The sequence below is a fragment of the Rattus rattus genome, chromosome 12, assembly GCF_011064425.1.
Source record: "Rattus rattus isolate New Zealand chromosome 12, Rrattus_CSIRO_v1, whole genome shotgun sequence".
Taxonomy (NCBI): Eukaryota; Metazoa; Chordata; class Mammalia; order Rodentia; family Muridae; genus Rattus; species Rattus rattus.
The window spans coordinates 52,062,245-52,084,235 of record NC_046165.1 but is presented as its reverse complement, the minus strand read 5'-3'; the positions used below and the strand labels follow the sequence as shown (position 1 = coordinate 52,084,235).

The 21,991-nt window shown below is 39.3% G+C and overlaps 1 protein-coding gene across 1 annotated transcript in view; it reads right to left on the bottom strand.

Annotated features, from left to right (window-relative positions):
* The window catches only part of Fndc3a (fibronectin type III domain containing 3A), a 161,809-nt gene that overhangs the window by 30,486 nt on the left and 109,332 nt on the right, over positions 1–21,991 (bottom strand). Inside the window, 7 exon segments of the mRNA XM_032918062.1 lie at positions 328–356; positions 359–380; positions 2,240–2,378; positions 3,310–3,369; positions 3,473–3,630; positions 19,289–19,347; positions 20,960–21,229. Of these exon segments, the coding sequence (XP_032773953.1) occupies positions 328–356; positions 359–380; positions 2,240–2,378; positions 3,310–3,369; positions 3,473–3,630; positions 19,289–19,347; positions 20,960–21,229 (737 nt within the window).

Sequence of the window (21,991 nt, the reverse complement as noted above, 5' to 3'; positions counted from 1 at the left end):
TTCCCTCAACCCTCACCTCAGAGATACATTCTCTGATGCTCTGAGTCAAGCTGGCTATTGTGTGAGGCTTTGTCTGCCTCACTTTTAGATTCCATCTCCCAAGTTCACACTGCCAAACAGAGTGGTAACAATAGTGGCTGCTGGAACACCCACCATCCTCCTTCAGAAGGAGTTCAGTTAGTTATGTTTTCGAAGGACACTTAACCATCCACTTGCCCACCATGCATAATACTGTCTAAGAGAAATATAACTAACACATACAAAATATTATTTTGTCTGAAGATACACCCACACATTTAACCACTAAAAAAGATTCAGTGTACTTACTTCATCCCATTCTAAAATAAAGCTTTGATTTTAGAACCATTGTCACTAGGTGCCTGAAATGGGGAAGTCGAGAGGGGGGGTGGGGGGGGGGGAGGGGGGGGAGGGAGGGAGGGAGGGGGGGGGGAGAGAGAGAGAGAGAGAGAGAGAGAATTAGTTACAAATAACAAGCAACCAACTTTATGTCACAGATGTTCTCTGTGACTTAGCTTTAAAAATGGTCAGAGGGTCTGAGAGCAATTGGTGGTCTTACAGACAACACAGGTTTGGTTAACAGAATCAACATGGTGACTTGCAACCATCCCTAAGACCCGATGCCCTCTTTAGGCCTCAATGGACATCAGACATATACATTGCACATAAATACAAGCAGGCAAACACTCATACATATAAAAACAGAAAAATAAAGCAAGAGGTCAACTACATTTTTCTGAATACTCTAATCTTTAACAACAACTATTTTAACTTTCATAATTCTTACCAAAATCATTTGCCCAAAAGATTTTATCAGGTTTAAATTTCCACTATTTTTACTGTAACTAACCTTACAATGTAAATAGACTATTTTGCAGTATACCAGAGGCTAGTGGGTTCGCTGCTGGACAGAAGGCTGTGCTAGGATCCCTGGTGCTAGACACAGCATGCCCATCATCCAGACAGCAGCCCAGTAATCTGTGGCTTCAGGAGGACAGCTTGGCAGTTCATCAGTCTACATTCATTCTTGGAATGAGAACTCCAATCTCCCTTCTAGTAACTTTTTCCTCCTACAACTTTAATCTGCTTCTCTTTTGTAGAATCACTGGCTTTTCTTAAAACTCTGATTCTAAAGAAACTCAACTCTGAGATTCCTAACATCTTACATAAAATTTTTTTTAAAAAATATTGTGAGTCAGAATAGTTAACTACTGATTGACATAGCAAAAACAGTTCACAGTGACTATAATGAGAAGAGGGGGAAGAAAGATTCTTGGAAATCCCAATCTTTTGTAACAGAAGAGAAGACTTCAAAGTCAGAGACTACAAGTAGGGAGAAGGTAAAAATTTATTTTCCAAGAGTTCATGGTTTTCAATTGCTTTAGTCTAGCTGCTAAGGCCTCATGTTTACTTTTCCTTAAAAAGCTTTTTTGGGGGTGTATGTAAAGATATAATGTTCACTTTCAAAAACCTGAAGCCCACCTTCTTGTTTTCCTCCAATGAAAAAATTACTGTGTAAAGTGTTTTACCACACCTCACTGAATTATCACCTACCTTTATGTTGTCCCTTTATTGAAGTTATACAAAAGAGGAAATGAGGCCTTCAAAGTAATTCCACTTATTACTAAGACAACTGAGACAGGATGACAGCAAATTTTAAAAAGAGGCAAGGGCAATAGGGATAGTGTTTGCCTAACACAGGGCAGGAAGGTTCTATCACCGGTCCTTAAATCTCCAGTATGGGGGGGGGGCATCCCTGGCCCCCTTAGGTTGTTTACTTAATATAGTCCAGGTTATCTGAGAGTGGGTCAACTGGGCACCACCTCGATCAGACTGAAGCCTTTTCTTGATTGCCAGTGATGGAGGAGGGCTCAGCCCATCATGGAGATACTATCTGTAGGCAAGTGGGCCTGGGAGCAAGCCAGTAAATAGTGTTCCTCCATGGTTCTGCTCTGACTTCCAGTGAGAGAGTGTAACCTGTAGGATAAAATAGACTCTACTCTCCTGTAAGTTGTTTTAGGTCAGTGACAAACAACAGCAACAGGAAGTGGGTTATCTGAAGGCATAAGAAGCAAACACCTCCTTTATTGTACAATGAGAAGAACATGTTATTTCAGTTAACACTCTTTTGGTCTCCAAAAATAATTGACATTTAACACAAGGAGAGAAAAGGAAAAAAGAAGAAATGTCTACTTAGAAATCCTCTATGAAATATTCTTACCTTCCACTGCAACGTGAGAGAATTTTTGGTTCTGTTAGCTATCCTCGGTGCATTGGGGGTGTCCGGCTCACAGCTTAAGGTCGTAAAGCTTTCAGCTTCTGATGGGATTCCCTTGATCGAATTGGACTCTGCCTGCACTCTATCGGATAAAATAGTTTTATCCACTTTTAACTTTCAACAGTATCGGCTTTAAATATATGCAAGTAGTAAGACGATTTTCAAATATTTTACCAAAAAAAGCAAGTATTATCTAGAAGTAAAGTGTATCCCTTAAAAATAGTAAAATAGTATAAACTAGTGTTTTTATTTTCCTGTAACTCAAAGACACTTTAAAATGTATACATGTCTCTACACAAACAAACATCACACACAATTTCCCAAACTAATAATTTTCCAAAAAAAAAATTACTTTCTATTCTACTTTACAATCATTGACTTAATAATGGTGTCAATCCGACTTGAAATAGATTAGGTTAGATAATGCTTTGAATGGAAGGACAGAAAACTTAGTGTTAATGTATAATAGGAATACTCCTAACTATAAATGTTTTTTTAAAAACAGGGTGACTAAGTATTGGGCCCCTGGCTGTGGAGGCCTCAGAATAAAAACTTAACAAAATATACTGGGAAGCTCTAAGGCATTATCAGAATTGTTCCTATTAAATGTTGTGGAATTCTGAGACCCTTAAAATTCCAAGGTCCCTCCAAACATGATCACTACACATCAGGGTGAACCAAGCATTGTTTATGATTCTGTGTACAAACATCTCAGAAGCTAGGGCAAGTTTGCAGTACTAAAGCAAATACTGCAGATCCTCTACAGAGCTCTTCTAACCCTTCATTTCTCAAACAGGGTAATCAGCTCTTTCCTTTACTGCAACATTTACATTTGAATTAAATGTTTTTAAGTGTTGTGAAAATATTAATAATGCCAGTAGGAAAATTAAAGTCCCCTCTTTAGTTTTAATTATATTATAGATTTTAAAGGCAATTACTACTAACAACAACAAAGGCAAAGTCTAGACTGCTGCGGTGCCTGTCCTATGGAAGCAAGGGAGCACACTCCTTACTTTGCATGGTAATCTGTGGCTGGTTTGAGATCATTTAAAGTGACACTTGTTTCTTCTCCTCTGGGGAAGGGAAAAAACAATACATAGTACAATTAGCAATAAGCTCTTTATCACAAATTGTTAACCCACATAACATGGAGGAGCAAGAGCAGAAAACACCTACACATAAACACTTCTGTATTTCCCTTCCTTCCCAGTGCTCGACACCAGGATTTCATAATTGAAGAACTCTGGTACAGTTGTCTCGGTCACTTCACCGTTAACGAAGCTGGAAGGAGGTGACCAGGTGAGCAGGACTGTCCTTGCCTGAATGTCTGAGGCCTAGGAAACAAAATGCCAACAGGTGAAAGACCTAGGAAATAAATGTGTGTGCATGATGAGTAGTGGGTTCTCTGATGGGCAAAGCAGCAATAGCCCAAACTACCCCAAACAGCTCGCAGCTAGATGCAATATGTACAGATGAGATGAATTTGTTGTGAAGATGAAAGAAAGACAAAATATAAAGACTGATGTGGTCTGTTCCAGACTGTACAGTCTCGATAAAAAGACGGGAGAAAGTAATTTTTAAACTTATCTGAGAGGTTATTTCTCCATTTACCAAGTATATAACAGAAAGAAAACAAAATGAATTAAGAGAAAATGAATGAAGGGCATGAAAGTTTGAAGAATGCAAACCATAAATGCACCACAAGTTAAAAAGTGCAGGGGCTCCAACTGCATATGTAGCAGAGAATAGCCTTGTTGGGGCACCAGTGGAAGGGGAAGCCCTTGGTCCTGCCAAGGTTGGACCCCCCAGAGCAGGGGAATATGGGGGGGCAGTAAGGGGGATGTATGGGGGGAAATATCTGTATGGGGAGGGGAGGAGCGGGAGAGGGGGAGGGGAGGGAATTGGGGCTTATGGACAGGAAACCAGGAAGGGGAATAACATTTGAAATGCAAGAAATATATCTAATAAAATTTTTTTTAAAAAGTGCAGGGGCATGCACTGTTATAAAGGAACATGTTACAACAAAACACTACTTATCAGACAGGAGAATATTAAAAAGCTAAGGACTAGTGTGCTGAGGGTCCAGAGAAATGGGCATGTAGAACAGAATAGGAATGTATGCTGTTACAGCCCTTCCTCAGGGCTACTTGGGGAACAAGTAGTGCTCCCCTCCCTTCCCTTATCCCTCTCTCTCAGAGCTATTTAGGAAACACATAACACATAGTCTGTCCACACACATGCCTGCCCGCCCACCTGCCTGCCCATCTCAGGTCTCACAATATAGGCCAGGCTAAACCAGAACCTGAGTTCCTCTAACCTCAGCTTCCTCAATCCTGGGATTATAAACCTGTATACTGCCATGCTAGGTTGTATTTACTTTCAGATTCTTTAAGAATTTCACTTCAGTATTTTCTCTTCTTAGGACACTATCCTACAAATTGCAAAAGTGCACAAGTACATGCACTTCAAGTCGTTCATGGCAACATGACTGATGGCAAAAAGCTGCCTCTTAAAAACATTCCTACTCATGTATTTAAAAAGAAGGAGAGAAGAATAATAAAAGTTTCATTAATGTACTGGTGATATCTAAGGGTATGGAAAAAAGAAAAACTCAGTAGTTTATTGTGGTTTGTTAAACAGTAAGTGCTCAAAGATGCCAGAAATGTACTGTACAAGCAAACTTACTGCTGCCTTTTGGGGTTTGTTTTTTGTTCATGTGTAGAAGACAAATTGTAAGAGGAAAAAGACAAGAAGTTTTAATTGTTTTATACATATATGCTCTTATTGGAATAATTCTGATACATGTTTTTCTTATAGCAAGAGCCTAATAAAAAAAGTGGTATAGGAATTAGACATAATTTAAAAATATAGAAAGCATAGAAATGGGTTGGCAAGATGGCTCTGAGGGTGAAGGCACTTGTGATATAAGCTTTGTGACTCAAGTTTGTGACCAGAACCTACATAAGGTGGAAGAGGACTGACTTCACGGTGTCCTCTAACTTTCACTTGAGTATCATGGAATGCAAACTTAGGAACACACGGGATAAATACAATGTAAAACACACACACACACACACACACACACACACACACACACACAACTATACACACGTTTGTTTGTTTATTTAATGAGTACACTGTCACTCTTTCAGTAACACCAGAAGAGGGCATCAGATCCATTACAGATGGTTGTGAGGCACCATGTGGTTACTGGGAATTGAACTTGGGACCCCTGGAAGAGCAGTCAGGGCTCTTAACTGCTGAGCCATTTTTCCAGTCCCTTATACATATTAATTATTGTTTCCAAATGTAAAATTAAATCACATTACAGGACAAATAAGTCCGACAGTGAATATAACTTTCTCTTTGAAAGTTCTCCAAACCTGAATAAATTACATATTTTCTGCTTTTTGTTAAGTCAGGAGAACACAAAAGTTTTCTTACAATGCTTTCATAAATTCTTCAATGGACTTAAAATGACTTTACATTAAACAATGTCTACTTGGCTATTGGCTGGTAGATGGGACAGGCTTTTGCTTTTGTTTACGCATAAACAACTATTACTGTAACTTGCATGTATAGCCTAATGCACATTCCATTAGGGAACCTGACCTCACAGAATGACAATGTCAACAGGACTCAGAAGGTGGTTATAGAACTGCATTACCTGGCATCTACCTTATGAAATCCATCTATCAGGCCTGTGGCTGATTACTGCATTTCACAAAGACAGGCAGTGGGAAACAGGCAGTGGGAAAGCATTAAGTCAGGAATCATACGAAGCAAACTTGCTTCACAAATACTAAATTAACAGCACCTATGGAGTTTTCTTTTAACTTGGAATAAAATGCATTTTTCAGAGGGTTGAGAAGACGTACGTACCTAGGATTCTTTCCTGCTTCTTCCCCTAAGCTGAAGATGTTATATAGACATGCACTTCTCATCAAACTAAGAAATGAACACCGGGAAATACTGTTACCTAAACACTATCTAAAGGAGAAGCCAAGCTCTGATTCTATCAACTACACAGACTTTTCCAGGACTGTGTTCAGCTCAGCGAATAGTGAAGAGAAATTTAGGGTAAACAATAAGTTTCACCTTTTGCAGCCCTTTTGTTATAGAAAAATGCTTCCTCTCTACTTCTATTAAAAGCTAGACTCTTTTCTTTTATTCGATTTTTTATTTACATTTCAAATATTATTCCCTTTGCCAGTTTCCCAGAGATGAGCCCCCTATCCCATCCCCCTCCCCTTTTTTCTATACAGGTGTTCCTCTCCCCATTCATGTCACTCCCACCTCCCCCAGGCATTCCTCTACACTGGGAAGTCTAGCCTTGGCAGGACCAAGGGCTTCACCTTCCATTGGTGTCCAACATGGCCATCCTCTGCTATATATGCAGCTGGAGCCATGGGTCAGTCCATGTATAGTCTTTGGGTGGAAACTCTGGTTGGTTAGCATTGTTATTCTTATGGGGTTGCAAGCTCCTTCAGATCTTTGAATCCTTTCTCTAATTCCTCCAAAAGGGATCCTGTTCTCAGTGCAATGGTTTGCTGCTAGATTTCACCTCTATATTTGACATGTTCTGGCTGTGTCTCTAAGGAGACATCTATATCCGGTTTCTGTCAGCATGCACTTCTTAGCGAAAATCAATCTTACCTGGTTTTGGTGGCTGTATAGCCATGTGGGGCAGGCTCTGAATGTCCGATTCTTTAGACTCTGCTCCGAACTTTGTCTCTATATCCCCTCCTATGAATGTTTTTGTTTGCCCTTTTATGGAATGAAGCATCCGTACTCTGGTCGTACTCTTTTTTTGAGCTTTATGTGGTCTGTGGATTTTATCTAAGGTAATTCGAACTTTGGGGATAATATCCACTTATCAGTGAGTTCATACCATGTGCGTTTTTCTGTGATTGGGGTACCTCACTCAGGAGGTTATTTTCTACTTCCACCCATTTGCCTATGAATTTCATGAAGTCATTGTTTTTGAAAGTTGAGTAGTACTCCTTTGTGTAGATGTACTACATTTTCTGTATCCATGTCTCTGTTGAAGGGCATCTGGGATCTTTCCAACTTCTGGCTATTAAAAATAAGGCTGCTATGAACATAGTGGAGCATGTGTCCTTGCTGTAAGTTGGAGGATCTTTTGGGTATATGCCCAGAAGAGGTATAGATGGGTCCTCAGGTATTGCTATGTCCAGTACTGTCCAATACTCCAGACTGATTTCCAGAGTGGTTGTACCAATTTGCAATCCCAACAACAATGGAGGAGTGTTCGTATTTCTCCACATCCTCCCCGGCATCTGCTGTGACCTGAGTTTTTGATCTTAGCAATTCTGACTGGTGTGAAGTGGAATCTCAGGGTTGTTTTGATTTACATTTCTCTGATGACTAAGGATGTTGAGCATTTCTTTAGGTACTTCTCAGCTATTCTATATTCCTCAGCTGAGAATTCTTTGTTTAGCTCTGTAACCCATTTTTTAATAGGATTATTTGGCTCTCTGGGGTCAAACTTTTTGAGTTCTTTGTATAGTTTTGAGAGAAGCCCTCTATCAGATGTAGGATTGGTAAAGATCTTTTCCAAATCTGTTGGTTGCCGTTTTGTCCTAATGACAGTGTTCTTTGCCTTACAGAAGCTTTGTAGTTTTATGAAGTCCCATTTGTTGATTCTGGATCTTAGAACATAATCCACTGGTGTTTCTTCAGGAACATTTCCCCAGTGCCCATGTGATCGAGACTCTTCCCCACTTTACTCTTCCCCACTTTTTCTTCTATTAGTTTGAGTGTATCCGGTTTATTGTGGAGGTCCTTGATCCACTTGGATTTGAGGTTTGTACAGGGTGATAAGAATGGATCAACTTGGATTCTTCATTCTGACCTCCAGTTGATCTAGCACCATTTGTTGAAAATGCTCTTTTTTTCCACTGGATAGTTTTAGCTCCTTTGTCAAAGATCAAATGACCATAGGTGTGTGGGTTCATTTCTGGGTCTTCAATTCTATTCCACTGACCTACCTGCCTATCTCTGTAATACCATACAGTTTTTATTACTATTGCTCTGTAATACTTGTGGAGGTCAGGGATGGTGATTTTCCCCAGACATTCTTTCATTGCTTGAGGACAGTTTTTAGCTATCCTGGGTTTGTTATTCCAAATGAATTGGCAAATTGCTCTTTCTAACTCTATGAAGAATTGAGTTGGAATTTTGATTGGGATTGCTTTTGGCAAAATGGCCATTTTTACTATATTAATCCTACCAATCCATGAGCATGGAAAGTCTGTCCATCTTCTGAGATCTTCAACTTCTTTCTTCAGAAACTTGAAGTTCTTGTCATACCGATTTTTCATTTGCTTGGTTAGAGTCACACTGAGGTATTTTATATTATTTGTGTCTTTTGTGAGGGGTGTCATTTACCCAATTTCTTTCTCAGCCTGTTTATCCTTTGAGTAGAGGAAGGCTACTGATTTATTTGAGTCAATTTTATACCCAGTTACTTTTCTGAAGTTTTTATCAGGTTTAGTAGTTCTCTGGTGGAACTTTTAGGGTCACTTAAGTATCGTATTATATCATCTGTGAATAGTGATATTTTGACTTCTTTTCCAATTTGTATCCCTTTGATCTCCTTTTGTTATCTGATTGCGATAGGACTTCGAGTACTATATTGAATAAGTAGGGAGGGGGCGGGCAGCCTTGTCTAGTCCCCGATTTTAGTGGGATTGCTTCAAGTTTCTCTCCATTTAGTTTAAAGCTAACTACCGGTTTGTTATATACTGTTTTTACTATGTTTAGGTATATGGGCCTTGAATGCCTGATCTTTCCAGAACTTGTATAACGATGGGTGATGAATTTTGTCAGCATCTTTCTCAGCATCTAATAAAAATAATAATGTGCTTTGTTTTGTTTATATAGTGGATTATGTTGATGGATTTCTGTATAGTGAACCATCCCTGCATCCCTGGGATGAAGCCTACTTGATCATGATGGATGATTGTTATGATGTGTTCTGGATTCGGTTTGCGAGAATTTTATTCAATTATTTTTGTGTCAGCATTCATAAGGGAAATTGGTCTGAAGTTCTCTTTCTTTGTTGGGTCTTTGGGTGGTAACTGTGGCATCATAGAAGGAATTCGGTAGCACTCCATCTGTTTCAATTTTGTGGAATAGTTTGGATAGTATTGGTATGAGGTCTTCTATGAAGGTCTGATAGAATTCTACACTAAACCCATCTGGTCCTGGGCTCTTTTGGGTTGGGAGACTTTTAATGACTGCTTCTATTTCTTTAGTAATTATGGGGTTATTTAGAAGGTTTATCTGATCCTGATTTAACTTTGGTACTTCGTATTTGTCTAGAAAATTGTCCATTTCCTGCAGATTTTCAAGTTTTGTTGAACATAGGCTTTTGAAGTAGGATATGATGATTTTTTTTTCTTTTTTCTATTTTTTTTGGAGATTTTTTTTTTTTAATTTGCTCAGATTCTTCTGTCATGTCTCCCTTTTCATTTCTGATTTTGTTAATTTGGATACACTCTCTGTGACCTCTGGTTAGTCTGGTTAAGGGTTTATCTACCTTGTTGATTTTCTGAAACAACCAGCTCCTGGTTTTGTTGATTCTTTGTATAGTCCTTTTTGTTTCTACTTGGTTGATTTCAGCCCCGAGTTTGATTATTTCCTGCCTTCTATTCCTCTTGGGTCTATTTTCCTCTCTGTTTTAGAGCTTTTAGGTGTGCTGTCAAGCTGCTAATGTATGCTCTCTCCTGTTTCTTTTTAGAGGCACTCAGAGCTATGAGTTTTGCTCTTAGCACTGCTTTCATTGTGTCCTATAAGTTTGGGCATGTTGTGCCTTCATTTTCATTAAATTATTAAGAAGTCTTTAATTTCTTCATTTCTTTCTTGACCAAGTTATCATTGACTAGCGCACTGTTCAACTTCCATGTGTATTTGGACTTTCTGTCGTTTTTATTGTTACTGAAGACTAGCCTTAGTCTGTGGTGATCTGATAGGATGCATGGGATTATTTCTATCTTCTTGTATCTGTTGAGGCCTGTTTTGTGACTGATTATATAGATTATATGGTCAATTTTAGAGAAGGTACCATGAGGTCCTGAGAAGGTATATTGTTTTGTTTTAGGATGAAATGTTCTATAGATATCTGTTAAATCCATTTGGTTCATAACTTATGTTAGTTTCTCTGTGTCTCTATTTAGTTTCTATTTCCAGAATTTGTCCATTGATGAGTGTGAGGTGATGAAATCTCCCACTCTTACTGTGTGAGGTGCAATGTGTGCTTTGAACTGTAGTAAGGATTCTTTTATGAATGTAGGTGTCCTTGCATTTGGAGCATAGATATTCAGGACTCAGAGTTCATTTTGGTGGACTTTTTAAAATGAATATTTATTGTCCTTTCTTATCTTTTTTGATAACTTTAAGTTGAAAGTCGGTTTTATTCAATATTAAAATGGCTACCCCACCTTGCTTCTTGGGATCATTTGCTTGGAAAATTGTTTTCCAGCCTTTTACTTTGATTTAGTGTCTATCTTTACCACTGATGTGTGTTTCCTGAATGCAGCAAAATGCTGGGTCCTCTTTTAAGTATCCAGTCTGTTAGTTTATGTCTTTTTATTAGGGAATTGATGTTAAGAGATATTAAGGAATAGTGATTCCAATTTCCTGTTATTTTTTGCTGTTACAGGTAGACTTATGTTTGTGTCTCTCTTCTTTTGGTTTTGTTGCAAGATTACTTTCCTGCTTTTCCTACGGTGTAGTTTCCCTCCTTATGTTGGAGTTTTCCATCTATTAATCTTTGTAGGGCTGGATTTGTGGAAAGATATTGTGTAATTTGGTTTTGTCATGGAATATCTAGGTTTCTCCATCTATGCTAATTGAGAGTTTTGCTGGATACAGTAACCTGGGCTGGCATTTGTGTTCTCTTAGGGTCTGTATGACATCTGTCCAGAATCTTCTGACTTTCATAGTCTCTGGTGAGAAATCTGGTATAATTCTGATAGGTCTGCCTTTATATGTTACTTGACCTTTTTCCTTTATTGCTTTTAATATTCTTTCTTTCTTTCTTTCTTTTTTTTTTTTTGTTCATTTGGTGTTTTAACTATTATGTGATGGGAGGAATTTCTTTTGTGGTCCAATCTACTTGGAGTCCTGTATGCTTCTTGTATGTTTATGGGCATCTCTTTCTTTAGGTTAGGGAAGGTTTCTTCTACAATTTTGTTGAAGATATTTACTGGCCCTTTAAGTTGGGAGTCTTCACTCTCTTCTATACCTATTATCCTTAGGTTTGATCTTCTCATTGTGTCCTGGATTTCCTGGATGTTTTGGGCTAGGAGTTTTTTGGGTTTTACATTACATTACTTTGACAGTTGTGTCGATATTTTCTATGGTATCTTCTGCCCTGAGATTCTCTCTTCCATCTCTTTTATTCTGTTGTTGATGCTTGCATCTACAACTCCTGATCTCTTCCCTAGGTTTTCTATCTCCAGGGTTTTCTCCCTTTGTGCTTTCTTGTTTCTATTTCCATTTTTAAATCCTGGACAGTTTTGTTTAATTCCTTCTCCTGTTTGGTTGTGTTTTCCTGTAATTCTTTAAGGGATTTTTGTTTTTCCTCTTTAAGGGCTTATTTGTTTACTTGTGTTGTCCTGTATTTCTTTAAGGGAGTTATTTATGTCCTTCTTAAAAGTCTTCCATCATCATTATCATAAAATGTGATTTTTAAATCCAAATCTTGCTTTCCTGGTGTGTTTGGGATAGTCAGTATTTGCTCTGGTGGGAGAACTGGGCTCTGACAATGCTAAGTAGTCTTGGTTTCTGTTGCTTAGGTTCCTGAGCTTGCCTCTAGCCATCAGGCTGTCTCTGGTGTTAGTTTGTCTTGCTGTCTCTGACAATGGCTTGCCCCTCCTGTAGGCAGGCCTGTGTGACAGCACTCTTGTAGACCTGTTTTCTTTCAGCCGGATTCTCTGCTCTTAGGTGTGTAGGCGCTCCTGATGACTGGCTTTCAGCTCTCACAGCAGGCAGAAACCCAAATGGTCCTGTCCCTGATTGTTCCTAGGTCCCTGTGTCCAGAGGGCACAAATGGCACTAGTCGATTTCCTCTTGGGTCAGGAATGTGGGCAGAAAATAGTTGTCTCCTCTGAGTTCTCAGGAGTGTCTGTATTTCTGAGGGTCCAGCTCTCTTCCCCAAAGGATTTGGGTGCAGGTGGGACTGGTTCAGTTCAGTTCCAGGCACAAGAAGAAACCAAAAGGTTCCTGCCACTGACTGCTCCTATATTCCTGTATCCAGAGGTACTATGAAGTTTCTTTTTGGGCCGGGAATGTGGGCAGAAGTGGCAGTGTCCACTAAGCTCTCAGGATTGTCTGCACTTCTGGTAGTTCAGCTCTTTTCCCCACCCCCGACCCCCAACCCCCTGTGCTGGGATTTGGGTGCAGGGAGCTGTGGGATCGGTTCAGTTCCAAAAAGCTAGACTCTTATTCTTACATATATATCCATGTTAATTAAGCCACACAAGGAATGCTTACTTAGAATGAGCAATGGAAAACTTCCTGAGAAGTTTACTTCAAAAAGAAATTTCTCGTTTTTGTATTATGAAACAAAGTCTTGTTATACATGGCCCAGGTGGTCTGGAACTGAAGACCCTCCCTGCCCAGGCCTCCCAGGTACTGGGACTGCAGGCATGCCCCATGCTATCACACTACCATGCCTACTCTTTTAATATACCCTGAAGGATTAGGAAATCTAATCTAGATCTCCTAAGACTAGAAGAGTAGGTGATTAATTTGAGAATGATTTATCTCCTAAGCTTATACAGAAAGCTAACTTTTAAGGAAAACCTGGCAATTTCATTCTCATATGAACCAGATGTGGTGGTGGTGGAGGAACCTTTGGAAGGATTACAGGAGCTAGGTAGGCAGCTATATCCTGAAAGACAAAGGTAGTGTCAAAGACTAAGTGACCAGAAATGTCAACTCCAGCATGGCAATCAACAAGAAAGAATGTAGTAAAACAATGGTTTATAAGGCTGTTTGTGTTATTGGAGCCAGGTAGACTATTAAAAAGTTATATAAGAGAAACAAAAGTGGATCTATATACAAGGACTCTAAGAGCCAGGTGTGAAGAATGATGTGTGTGTCAGGGATAAGGCAGGGAAGTACAGGCCTCAGAAATTCAATGATGCTGACTGGTGGGGGAGAACTGAAGGTAAAATAGGAATGAGAGGTGACCCTGACACTGCAGCCTATGGAAACCCAGGTAGCAAATGTCCACTGATGGTGTATAAGAAAAGCACAAAGGGTCACTTTATTCTATTTCTTTTTCATTTTAGGCAAAAAAAAAAAAAAAAAAAAAAAAAAAAAGGAAAAAGTTTTATAAACTTTAAGATAAACTACGTTTTAAGTGTTGCTGGCAAAGCATCCCATTTGAGTATTCTTTAGGATGTCTGTGCAGTTGATTTAGAAACCAGATGGAATTGCTTCCTCTTGTATGCTACTTTAGAAATACAATATGCTTTCATGTCCATCTCATTTGCTTATCACTGCTCTCTAAAGGAGGCACAACATGCACACCTCTTTTTACAGGAAGAACATTTAGAGGCGTTAAGTGACTCATGGACACTCAAGCAGTGAGTAGTCTGAGTACCCCAGAGCTGAATCCTACTCTCAGTAGCAGCTAAAGTGACACAAGTGTGTAAGAACCGATATAAAAATGGATAATGGTCAAGAGGTGCAAGCAGACAATGAAAAAGCCATTACAAGTAGCTGGATTGTTATGCTAAATTTGAACCTGTCAGGCAGGCTGTTTTGTCTGCTAGTTGCTAATATAGTAAAACTTATCAGGAAGTTAACCTTGAAAGAAACTCTGAATGCCATGGACTGTAACAAAGACTGTAGAAGTAAAAATTACAATATTTTTGGATTTCCAAAAAAAAAAAAAAAAAAATGCTAAAGTAAAAAAAACTTGCCACACTCAACAGTCAGATGGATGTGTGATTAAGAAGAAAGGAGCTAGCCTGTGGTTCACTAGCAATCCTAGGAAGCAGAAGCCTAGGGCAGGAGGGCTACAAGCTTGAAGACAGCTTGGATCACATAGGAAGACTCTTTCTCAGAAAGCAAAAAAATGACACACAAAGTGAGAAAGGAATTTGAGAGCTTTGTCTATGAAATCTGAAGACAGACAGTTCTAGAATTCATAAACACAGAGAATGGAGAATGGTTCTGAAGACAGACAATAATGAGGAAACAGCAATGTTTAGTTCCAGGCATGACTGAAATAGATGTTAGGTGTTATCTCCTTTCCCAGTTTCCAGTCCTTAAACCTATTATACCATTCCCCCTCCACCTTCTTCTACGAGGGCGCTCCCTTACCCATCTACTCACCCCTTCCTGCCTCCCTGCCATGACATCCCCCTACCCTGGGGGGGGGTGGGGGAAGGGTCCAGCCTTGGCAGGACCACGGGCTTCTCTTCCAATTGATGCCCAACAAGGCTATCCTCTGCTGCATATGCAGCTGGAGACATGGGTCTGTTCATGTGTACTCTTTGGATGGTGGTTTAGTCCCTGGGAGCTGTGGTTGGTAGGTATTGTTGTTCTTATGGGGTTGCAAATCCCTTCAGCTCCTTCAATCCTTTCTCTAACTCCTCCAACGGGGATCCCTTTCTTAGTTCAGTGGTTGGCTGCAAGCGTCTGCCTCTGTATTTATCATGCTCTGGCAGAACCTCCCAAGACACAACTATATCAGTCTCCTGTAAGCATGCACTGTCTGGGTTTCGTGGTTGTATGTATATATATGAGCTGGATCCCCAGGTGGGCAGTCTGTCGAGGATGTGGAGAAAAAGGAATACTCCTCCATTGTTGGTGGGATTGCAAGTTGGTACAACAACCTGGAAATCAGTGTGGAGGTTCCTCAGAAAATTGGACATAGCACTACCTGAGGACCTAGCTATGCCACTTTTGAGCATATATCCAATAAGATGCTCCAACATATAACAAGGACACATGCTCCTCTGTGTTCATAGCAGTCTTATTTATAATAGCCAGAAGCTGGAAAGAACTCAGATGCCCCTCAATAGAGGAATGGATACAGAAAATGTGGTACATTTACACTCTGAAGTTCTACTCAGCTATCAAAAACAACGACTTCATGAAATTCATAGGCAAATCGATGGAAGTAGAAAATATCATCCTGAGTGAGGTAACCCAATCACAAAAAAACACACATGGTATGAACTCACTGATAAGTGGATATTAGCCCAAAAGTTCAAATTACCCAAGATACAATCCACAGACCACATGTAGCTCAAGAAGAAGGATGACCAAAGTGCAGATGCTTCAATCCTTCTTAGAAGGGGAAACAAAAATATTCATAGGAGGGGATATGGAGGCAAAGTTTGAAGCAGAGACTGAAGGAAAGGCCATCTAGATGTTACGTTTTTAAACTCAGTATTCTAGCAAAGATTCCTCTCCCCCCCCCCAAAGAAAACACCATGCTAGCATGGTCAGTTCACTATACAGGAGGATATGGCACCCTTCTACTTTATCTTATAGAAAAAATGGCTTCAGAAAGGCTTAGCGACATCCCAGGCCACCTGACTCTGGGAGCACAGCTCACTATGAATTAAAATGTACACTGATTTTCCCTACAGTGTGCAGCTGAGTTCCACAGTGAACACCTTTTCTTTCTATTCATGTGAGCACATATGTATGCTGCAATTATGTTCCCCACTGTTCCACAGCCAGTGACTTTTACACACTGCTATGTGTGCTATACCGCCCCACACCCTCTGCCCCATCTACAACAACCAAGCATCCACTTTTCCTTGAAATTTCAGCTCAAACATTCTTTCAGAAGAAAAATTCCCTAATGCCCCTGCCAAGGTTTAGTTTCCTTATTAAAAACTTGGATAGCATTCTCTTTGTTCTGGTGGTTCACAATACTCAATGTTTTAAAAATTATTTTACTTTAAAAGTGGATTAATTTTATGTCTATAGGTGCTTTGCCTGCATAAACATCTCTGCATGCCTGCAAAGTTCAGAAAACAGTGTTAGATCCCTGGAACTGGAGTTATAGGTAGTTAGGTGGTATGAGCTGCCATGTGATCTCAATACACTATAGCAGGCTAAACTACCCAAAACAACTTTATAGCTCAGAAACAGAAAATTAATCACTTAACCATTAAATAAAAAACTTAAAGAGTGAAATTACCCCTCCCCCCTTTTAGTGTTAGACACTTTACTAAACTACCTCTTTTTATAATAACAGGCAGATTATTTTAAAACTTCACTTTCTGGGGCCACACTTAATATTAGCTACAAATATCAACATTAGCTCATTAGCTGTTATGGCAACCAAATACAAATCTTACTAGGTAAGGCCACTTCCTTTTCTTTCTCTCTCTGTCTTTTTGTCTGTTTCTCTGTCTTCCTTCCTTCCTCCCTCCCTTCCTCCCCCCCCCCTCTCTCTCTCTTTCTTTCTGATTTTACACAGTTTACAACACCAAGCGATAAAGGTTTGACACAGTAACCATGGGCATCTGGACTGTACATGTCATATTCTGCACATCCTCTATGCACAGTATTTACACTCAAGCACTGCTGCTAACACCAGAGCATCCTCAGGAGGCTGAAGCAGCTGTGTGTTGCAGACAGCTATGTCAGAGTATGTGTTCTATCTGGGAACACACTGAGCTTTTTAATGACAGAAAGAAGGAAACTCAGGCAAATGCTACTGAAAGCCCTCAGCTTGCCACACAGTTCTTCCCCTGCCATCACAGGCATGGCACAGTGACAGTAGTTAAAGTAGATGAGGCACTCTGAAGAACCCACAGCTCTCCCTCTTAACACACTACAGACATTCTAGAAGTAAACATGAAACTTGTAGGCTACTTTTTTTTATTTGATGCTGCCAGTAAGCTCACTGAAATTTCTTTTCTAATCTGTACCACAGCAATTAAGTGTTGCTCTTTATTTGACTACCTGTTTATAATCATGGCAAAAACATCCAAGAGGAGTCGCATTAGACTTACGATGGACAACCAACTGTAAGCCTTCTAACAGGTGACACTTTTGCACTACTGCACAGGGAAGCTGCCACACAGCAAAGCAATCTAAGAAACCACCTCAGAAACCCAGGAGAGATCACCTGCAGACACACCTCACACCAACAGTGAACATTATCAAGATGATGGCCATGCTGAGAGCCCTAACTTTCTCCTTAAGTGGACCCCTTGAGAAGTACTAAGTCAGAGCTCTGGGGCCTGCCTGCACTCTAACCCTGGCTTTTATTACTTTTTACTTGCCTATTTAAGTTTCTATCTGTAAAATGGGAAAGCAGTATATCATGAGTGTATTATATAGGAATTAAGGAACACATGTGCATCTCAAATACTCAGAAAAGAGACTGACATCAGCTAACTGGTCAGCTACTGTTTTCTTTTATGTTTATTCCATCTACATGGTCCATTCTTAAGAGAAAACAAGTTAGAATGAAAAGAGAGCTACAATATTTGAATACATCAACAGGGAGTTCACAGAACAAGAAAGACACGAGCAATCTATTTGATGAGGACTGATGCATTCATACTTTATAAATAGGGCAAAATCGAAATAACACCTTTATGGAGAAGGTGTTAAGAATGGCAACTTTTAATTTGTTTTTGTGCAAAAATAAGCAAAAACTCCCAAGTGTTTTTCTTGTTATAATACCATGCATTCTAGAGGTGAAGAGGTAAAGCACTTGCTTTGTAAGCTGAGGAACATTTTTATCAATGTCAAATGGTCTTATCCTGGCTGGAAAAGCTCTGGCCGCATGTTCTCTCCTTCACCATGGTATGTTGACAATGGTCCTTGCTCCTGCCTCCCGTCCCATGCTGCCTCCCTCTTTGGGAGCCCAGTGGCATCTTCCTCATTGCTTTAAATGTTTACTTTCCACATTACTCTACCTTCCTACCTTCCACACTAGATTTGTCTACACATTTCTTTCTTATTAACATATAGAAATAGCTCAGTAAATATCGTCTGAAAGAATGTGTGGGTTAATTTCTTAGAGAATAGTATGACATGGGAACACAAGCCATACACGGTAAGAAAGATTAAAGTCAAGCTATGGGTGGGGGGTGTAGGGAGCGAGAGCGAGAGCGAGAGCGAGAGCGAGAGCGAGCGAGCGAGCGAGAGAGAGAGAGAGAGAGAGAGAGAGAGAGAGAAAGGAGGGCTGGGACTAAAAAGCGTGTATTGATTGTCAGACTCATGAAAATGAATTGTACACAGTGGTATGAATCCCAAGCAGCTAAACATAACGATGAAGGGGTGATCTTGCATATATAATGGAGCAGAGTCACAGCACTTAGAAAGCAGAGGAAGAAAAGAACAAATCAGAGCGAGTGATGTAATATTTTGATGATTTCACTATTTCCCAGTAAGTTTTTTCCAAGACTATTTTATTGATTTATAATGACGATATCAATTTTTTGTCAAAAGCACCTTTGTCTATTTCTACTTTCTTCATATTTTGTTAAATAAACTATCATAATTTATACATTTCTTGTTCCACCTTTTGTGAATATTAATGCTGCAATGAACATTTTCATTTAATTTTTAAACAGCAAGTATGATTCCTATAGTACACTTCCTTGTTTCTTTTAGGGGTCAGCAGACAACTTCCTACGCTTAATGGGTTTGAATTTTTCACTTTGTATGAAACGTAATCTTTTGTCACAGCCTTTACACAGCCTTTGGAATGTATACACATGACTTTTGTAAGCCTTTTCTTATGTACTTTCTAACTTACTGTACTTGGTGTTACAAAGCTCTGGGAAATACTCATGCCCTCCTTATCTCAATCCTGCTTCCCCGAGGAAGGGCCCCTTTTCAGAACACCCACTCCACGATGAGCTACTACTGGCCTCACATTTCTGTGAAGTTAACACAAAGGCTAAATGAAAATGACAGAATTCTACATGAACACATTATATAAGCAGGGAAAACACACGAGCTACTTACCACTGGTCTGACGATGTTGGAAAGAAACGCTTCAAACGCTTTAGTTTCTTCATCTTTTTCTTTAAAAGAATTAAAAAAAAAAAAAAAAAAGAGAACTTAAATGTAAAGTTCTCCTCCTCTCCTCTGGTTGTTTTCTAGTTTTCATTCCTTAGTGGCACACAGGCGTCTGCGCACAGCCCCTCACAGTCCATCTGTTTCCGTTTCTATTGTAATTGTTACTATCACTCATGTGCTGTGCATGTTCGCATGCCTATTCTCCTGTAGACGCCATCCCACAGCCACTTCTCTTACAGAGTGTGCTCTCTCAATGGAGACACACCTCTCCCCTCTGGCAGTCTGCTTGCCCTTCCCACATCATCCTTTTCATTGTTCAGCTTTGGCTCAGTGCAGTCTCAGATGGCCTGGAAGTCACAGCTTTCCTGCCTCAGCCACACAAGCACTAGAATTACAGACATGCACCACCACACCTGGCTTTAATTGGTGAACTAAATACTTGACCATGGTCACCCAGATAGATGCAATCTGTAATTCATAGCAACCCCTGAGATAAAAAACCAAAAAAAGAAAAAAAAAAAATCAACCAACCAAAAAAAAAACAAAAAACAAAAAAACTTCAACAAAAAAAAAAAAAACCCTTTAGCCCAACTCATTTGGAATATTAGTGCAGAAAAGGATATTGAGACAGTCTCGAGAACTGGAGAACATTTTAGTAAATGTTAACATTCAAATCATGAAGCCATTAAAGCATTGATTAAAATGTGCAGAATGAATGTTAAGATGGAGGTGAGCATAGCACTGTTGATATTGCTCCCGAAGCTGGGCACATCCTAGTTGCTGCATCATTAATCAGCTGCATCATTTGATAATTCAACACAGTAAGCATTAGGAGGACCATGTTAGACAAGTGCATTCGAGGACTAAGAAAATGACTGTTAGTGTTTGTAAGAAGGCTTGTTAGTCCGCCTCACGGGCACATTTGATGAAATACAGTATGGTCTACCTTTAGAAGTTAAAACAGGCAACAGTATCAAGGAAATCTATGGAAATTAAGATAGGCATCAGTGAGAGGCTTAGCATACAGTCAAAGTACCTGGGCACAAACCTCACACTTGAGACAGGGAGACAGGCTACTGTTAACGTAGCTTATATCTACCTATAGAGTCTAATACATGATAAAAAGTAGCGTTCAGAATTTATATGGTGACAGTCTTATGTTAGGAGAAGGGTCCAAAGAAAAAGTAAAACTTCTGAAGCAAAGGGAAGAATACTTTTACCAACTATGGAACATGCAGAGAGGATTGGTTAATGACTAGCTAATAACTAGTTATCATGTACTCATATAAAGAGGCTGGGAAAATAAAGTTTTGGTAAAAGGTAAGACAGCCTTATCAAAGGATCAGAAACAGAAGAAATGACAGCTTGGTTAGTCAGTTTTCCTATCAAAGGAAATTTCTCAACTAGTAACATTTATGACAATGTGAGATTACTTAATTGAGATTTCCAAATGCTAAAGCAGCCATCTAGGAATCATTAAGATTATAAAACATTTCTTACAGTTAGGGAAGTGCTAGGCTATGTATTTATGTGGTCTGGGATGAGATGGCTGAAGGGTGAAGATATAATTTTAGCAGTTTAAATAAAAATATGAGAAGCAATCATGTCCAGAGTTACCTTCTACTTCTTGGTCAACCTGTGTACAGCCTCTCCCGCGCCCCGATCTGTTTCTTGCAGATCCTGTGTTCACACCACTGGTGTTCTGCCCTTTTATGAGTCCATTGTGTTCACTTATGGGAGAAGGGCATTTCTGAGGTGATGGTGGCGGGCTGCTCATTTTATCTTTCTGGGTTCCTTGGCGATCCTTTAACTTTTTCTGCAAACGTTCATATGTTTTAGTAGATCTTTCATCTCTAAAGTTGGACCTGCCATGTGTAGAGTGGGCATCTAGAAGAAGTAAAACACAAGTGTTAAAAAGATCGCATTCTCCAAATGGATCTGTCACAATAAAAGCACAGGCAGTAATAAGTCTATCATCTCATATAAAATTTATAATAAAATATTATGAGTAGTAATGCTGCAAAACGAAACTATTTCTATGCCTCCCCTTACAGACTCAAGCTTCATGACATGGTTACAGCTCTATGTAAGTTAGCACAGACATTTCTTTCCTAACCATTTTTCCAACTATCTCTCCAGAGAAACACCATAGTGGTTTGTGGGCCGGTGAGTAATAAGATCAAGCCAACCTGGTTACAGTTTTTCCTTCACTGTACTGTAAGCTATTACCTCTCAATCTTCTTCAATCTCAACCATATAAAACAGGAAGAAGATGTTACCAGTCTAAATTATAATTCTGAAAGAGAAAATCATCACTGAAAGCTGCAGGAGTTAGCAAAAATTGAAACTGTGTTAAATTTATGTTTTAATTTTATATCTGAAATACGTACTAAGGAAAATATTTAAAAGCCTAACAAGTCCCCTTAGCAGTGCTTTATGAAAATTAGCATAATATTCTTGAATATAATATGGATATACAGATTTACTCTTCATATGAACAAACAAAACTCTCATAAAGAAACAAGTATATTTGCATGACCTTGGGTTTGGTAATGCTTTTTAGATAAGATATAAACAATACAAACAAAGCAAAACAAACAGGAGATTATCAAAATTAGGACCTTTTTTCTATCACGGGGAAAAGTGAAA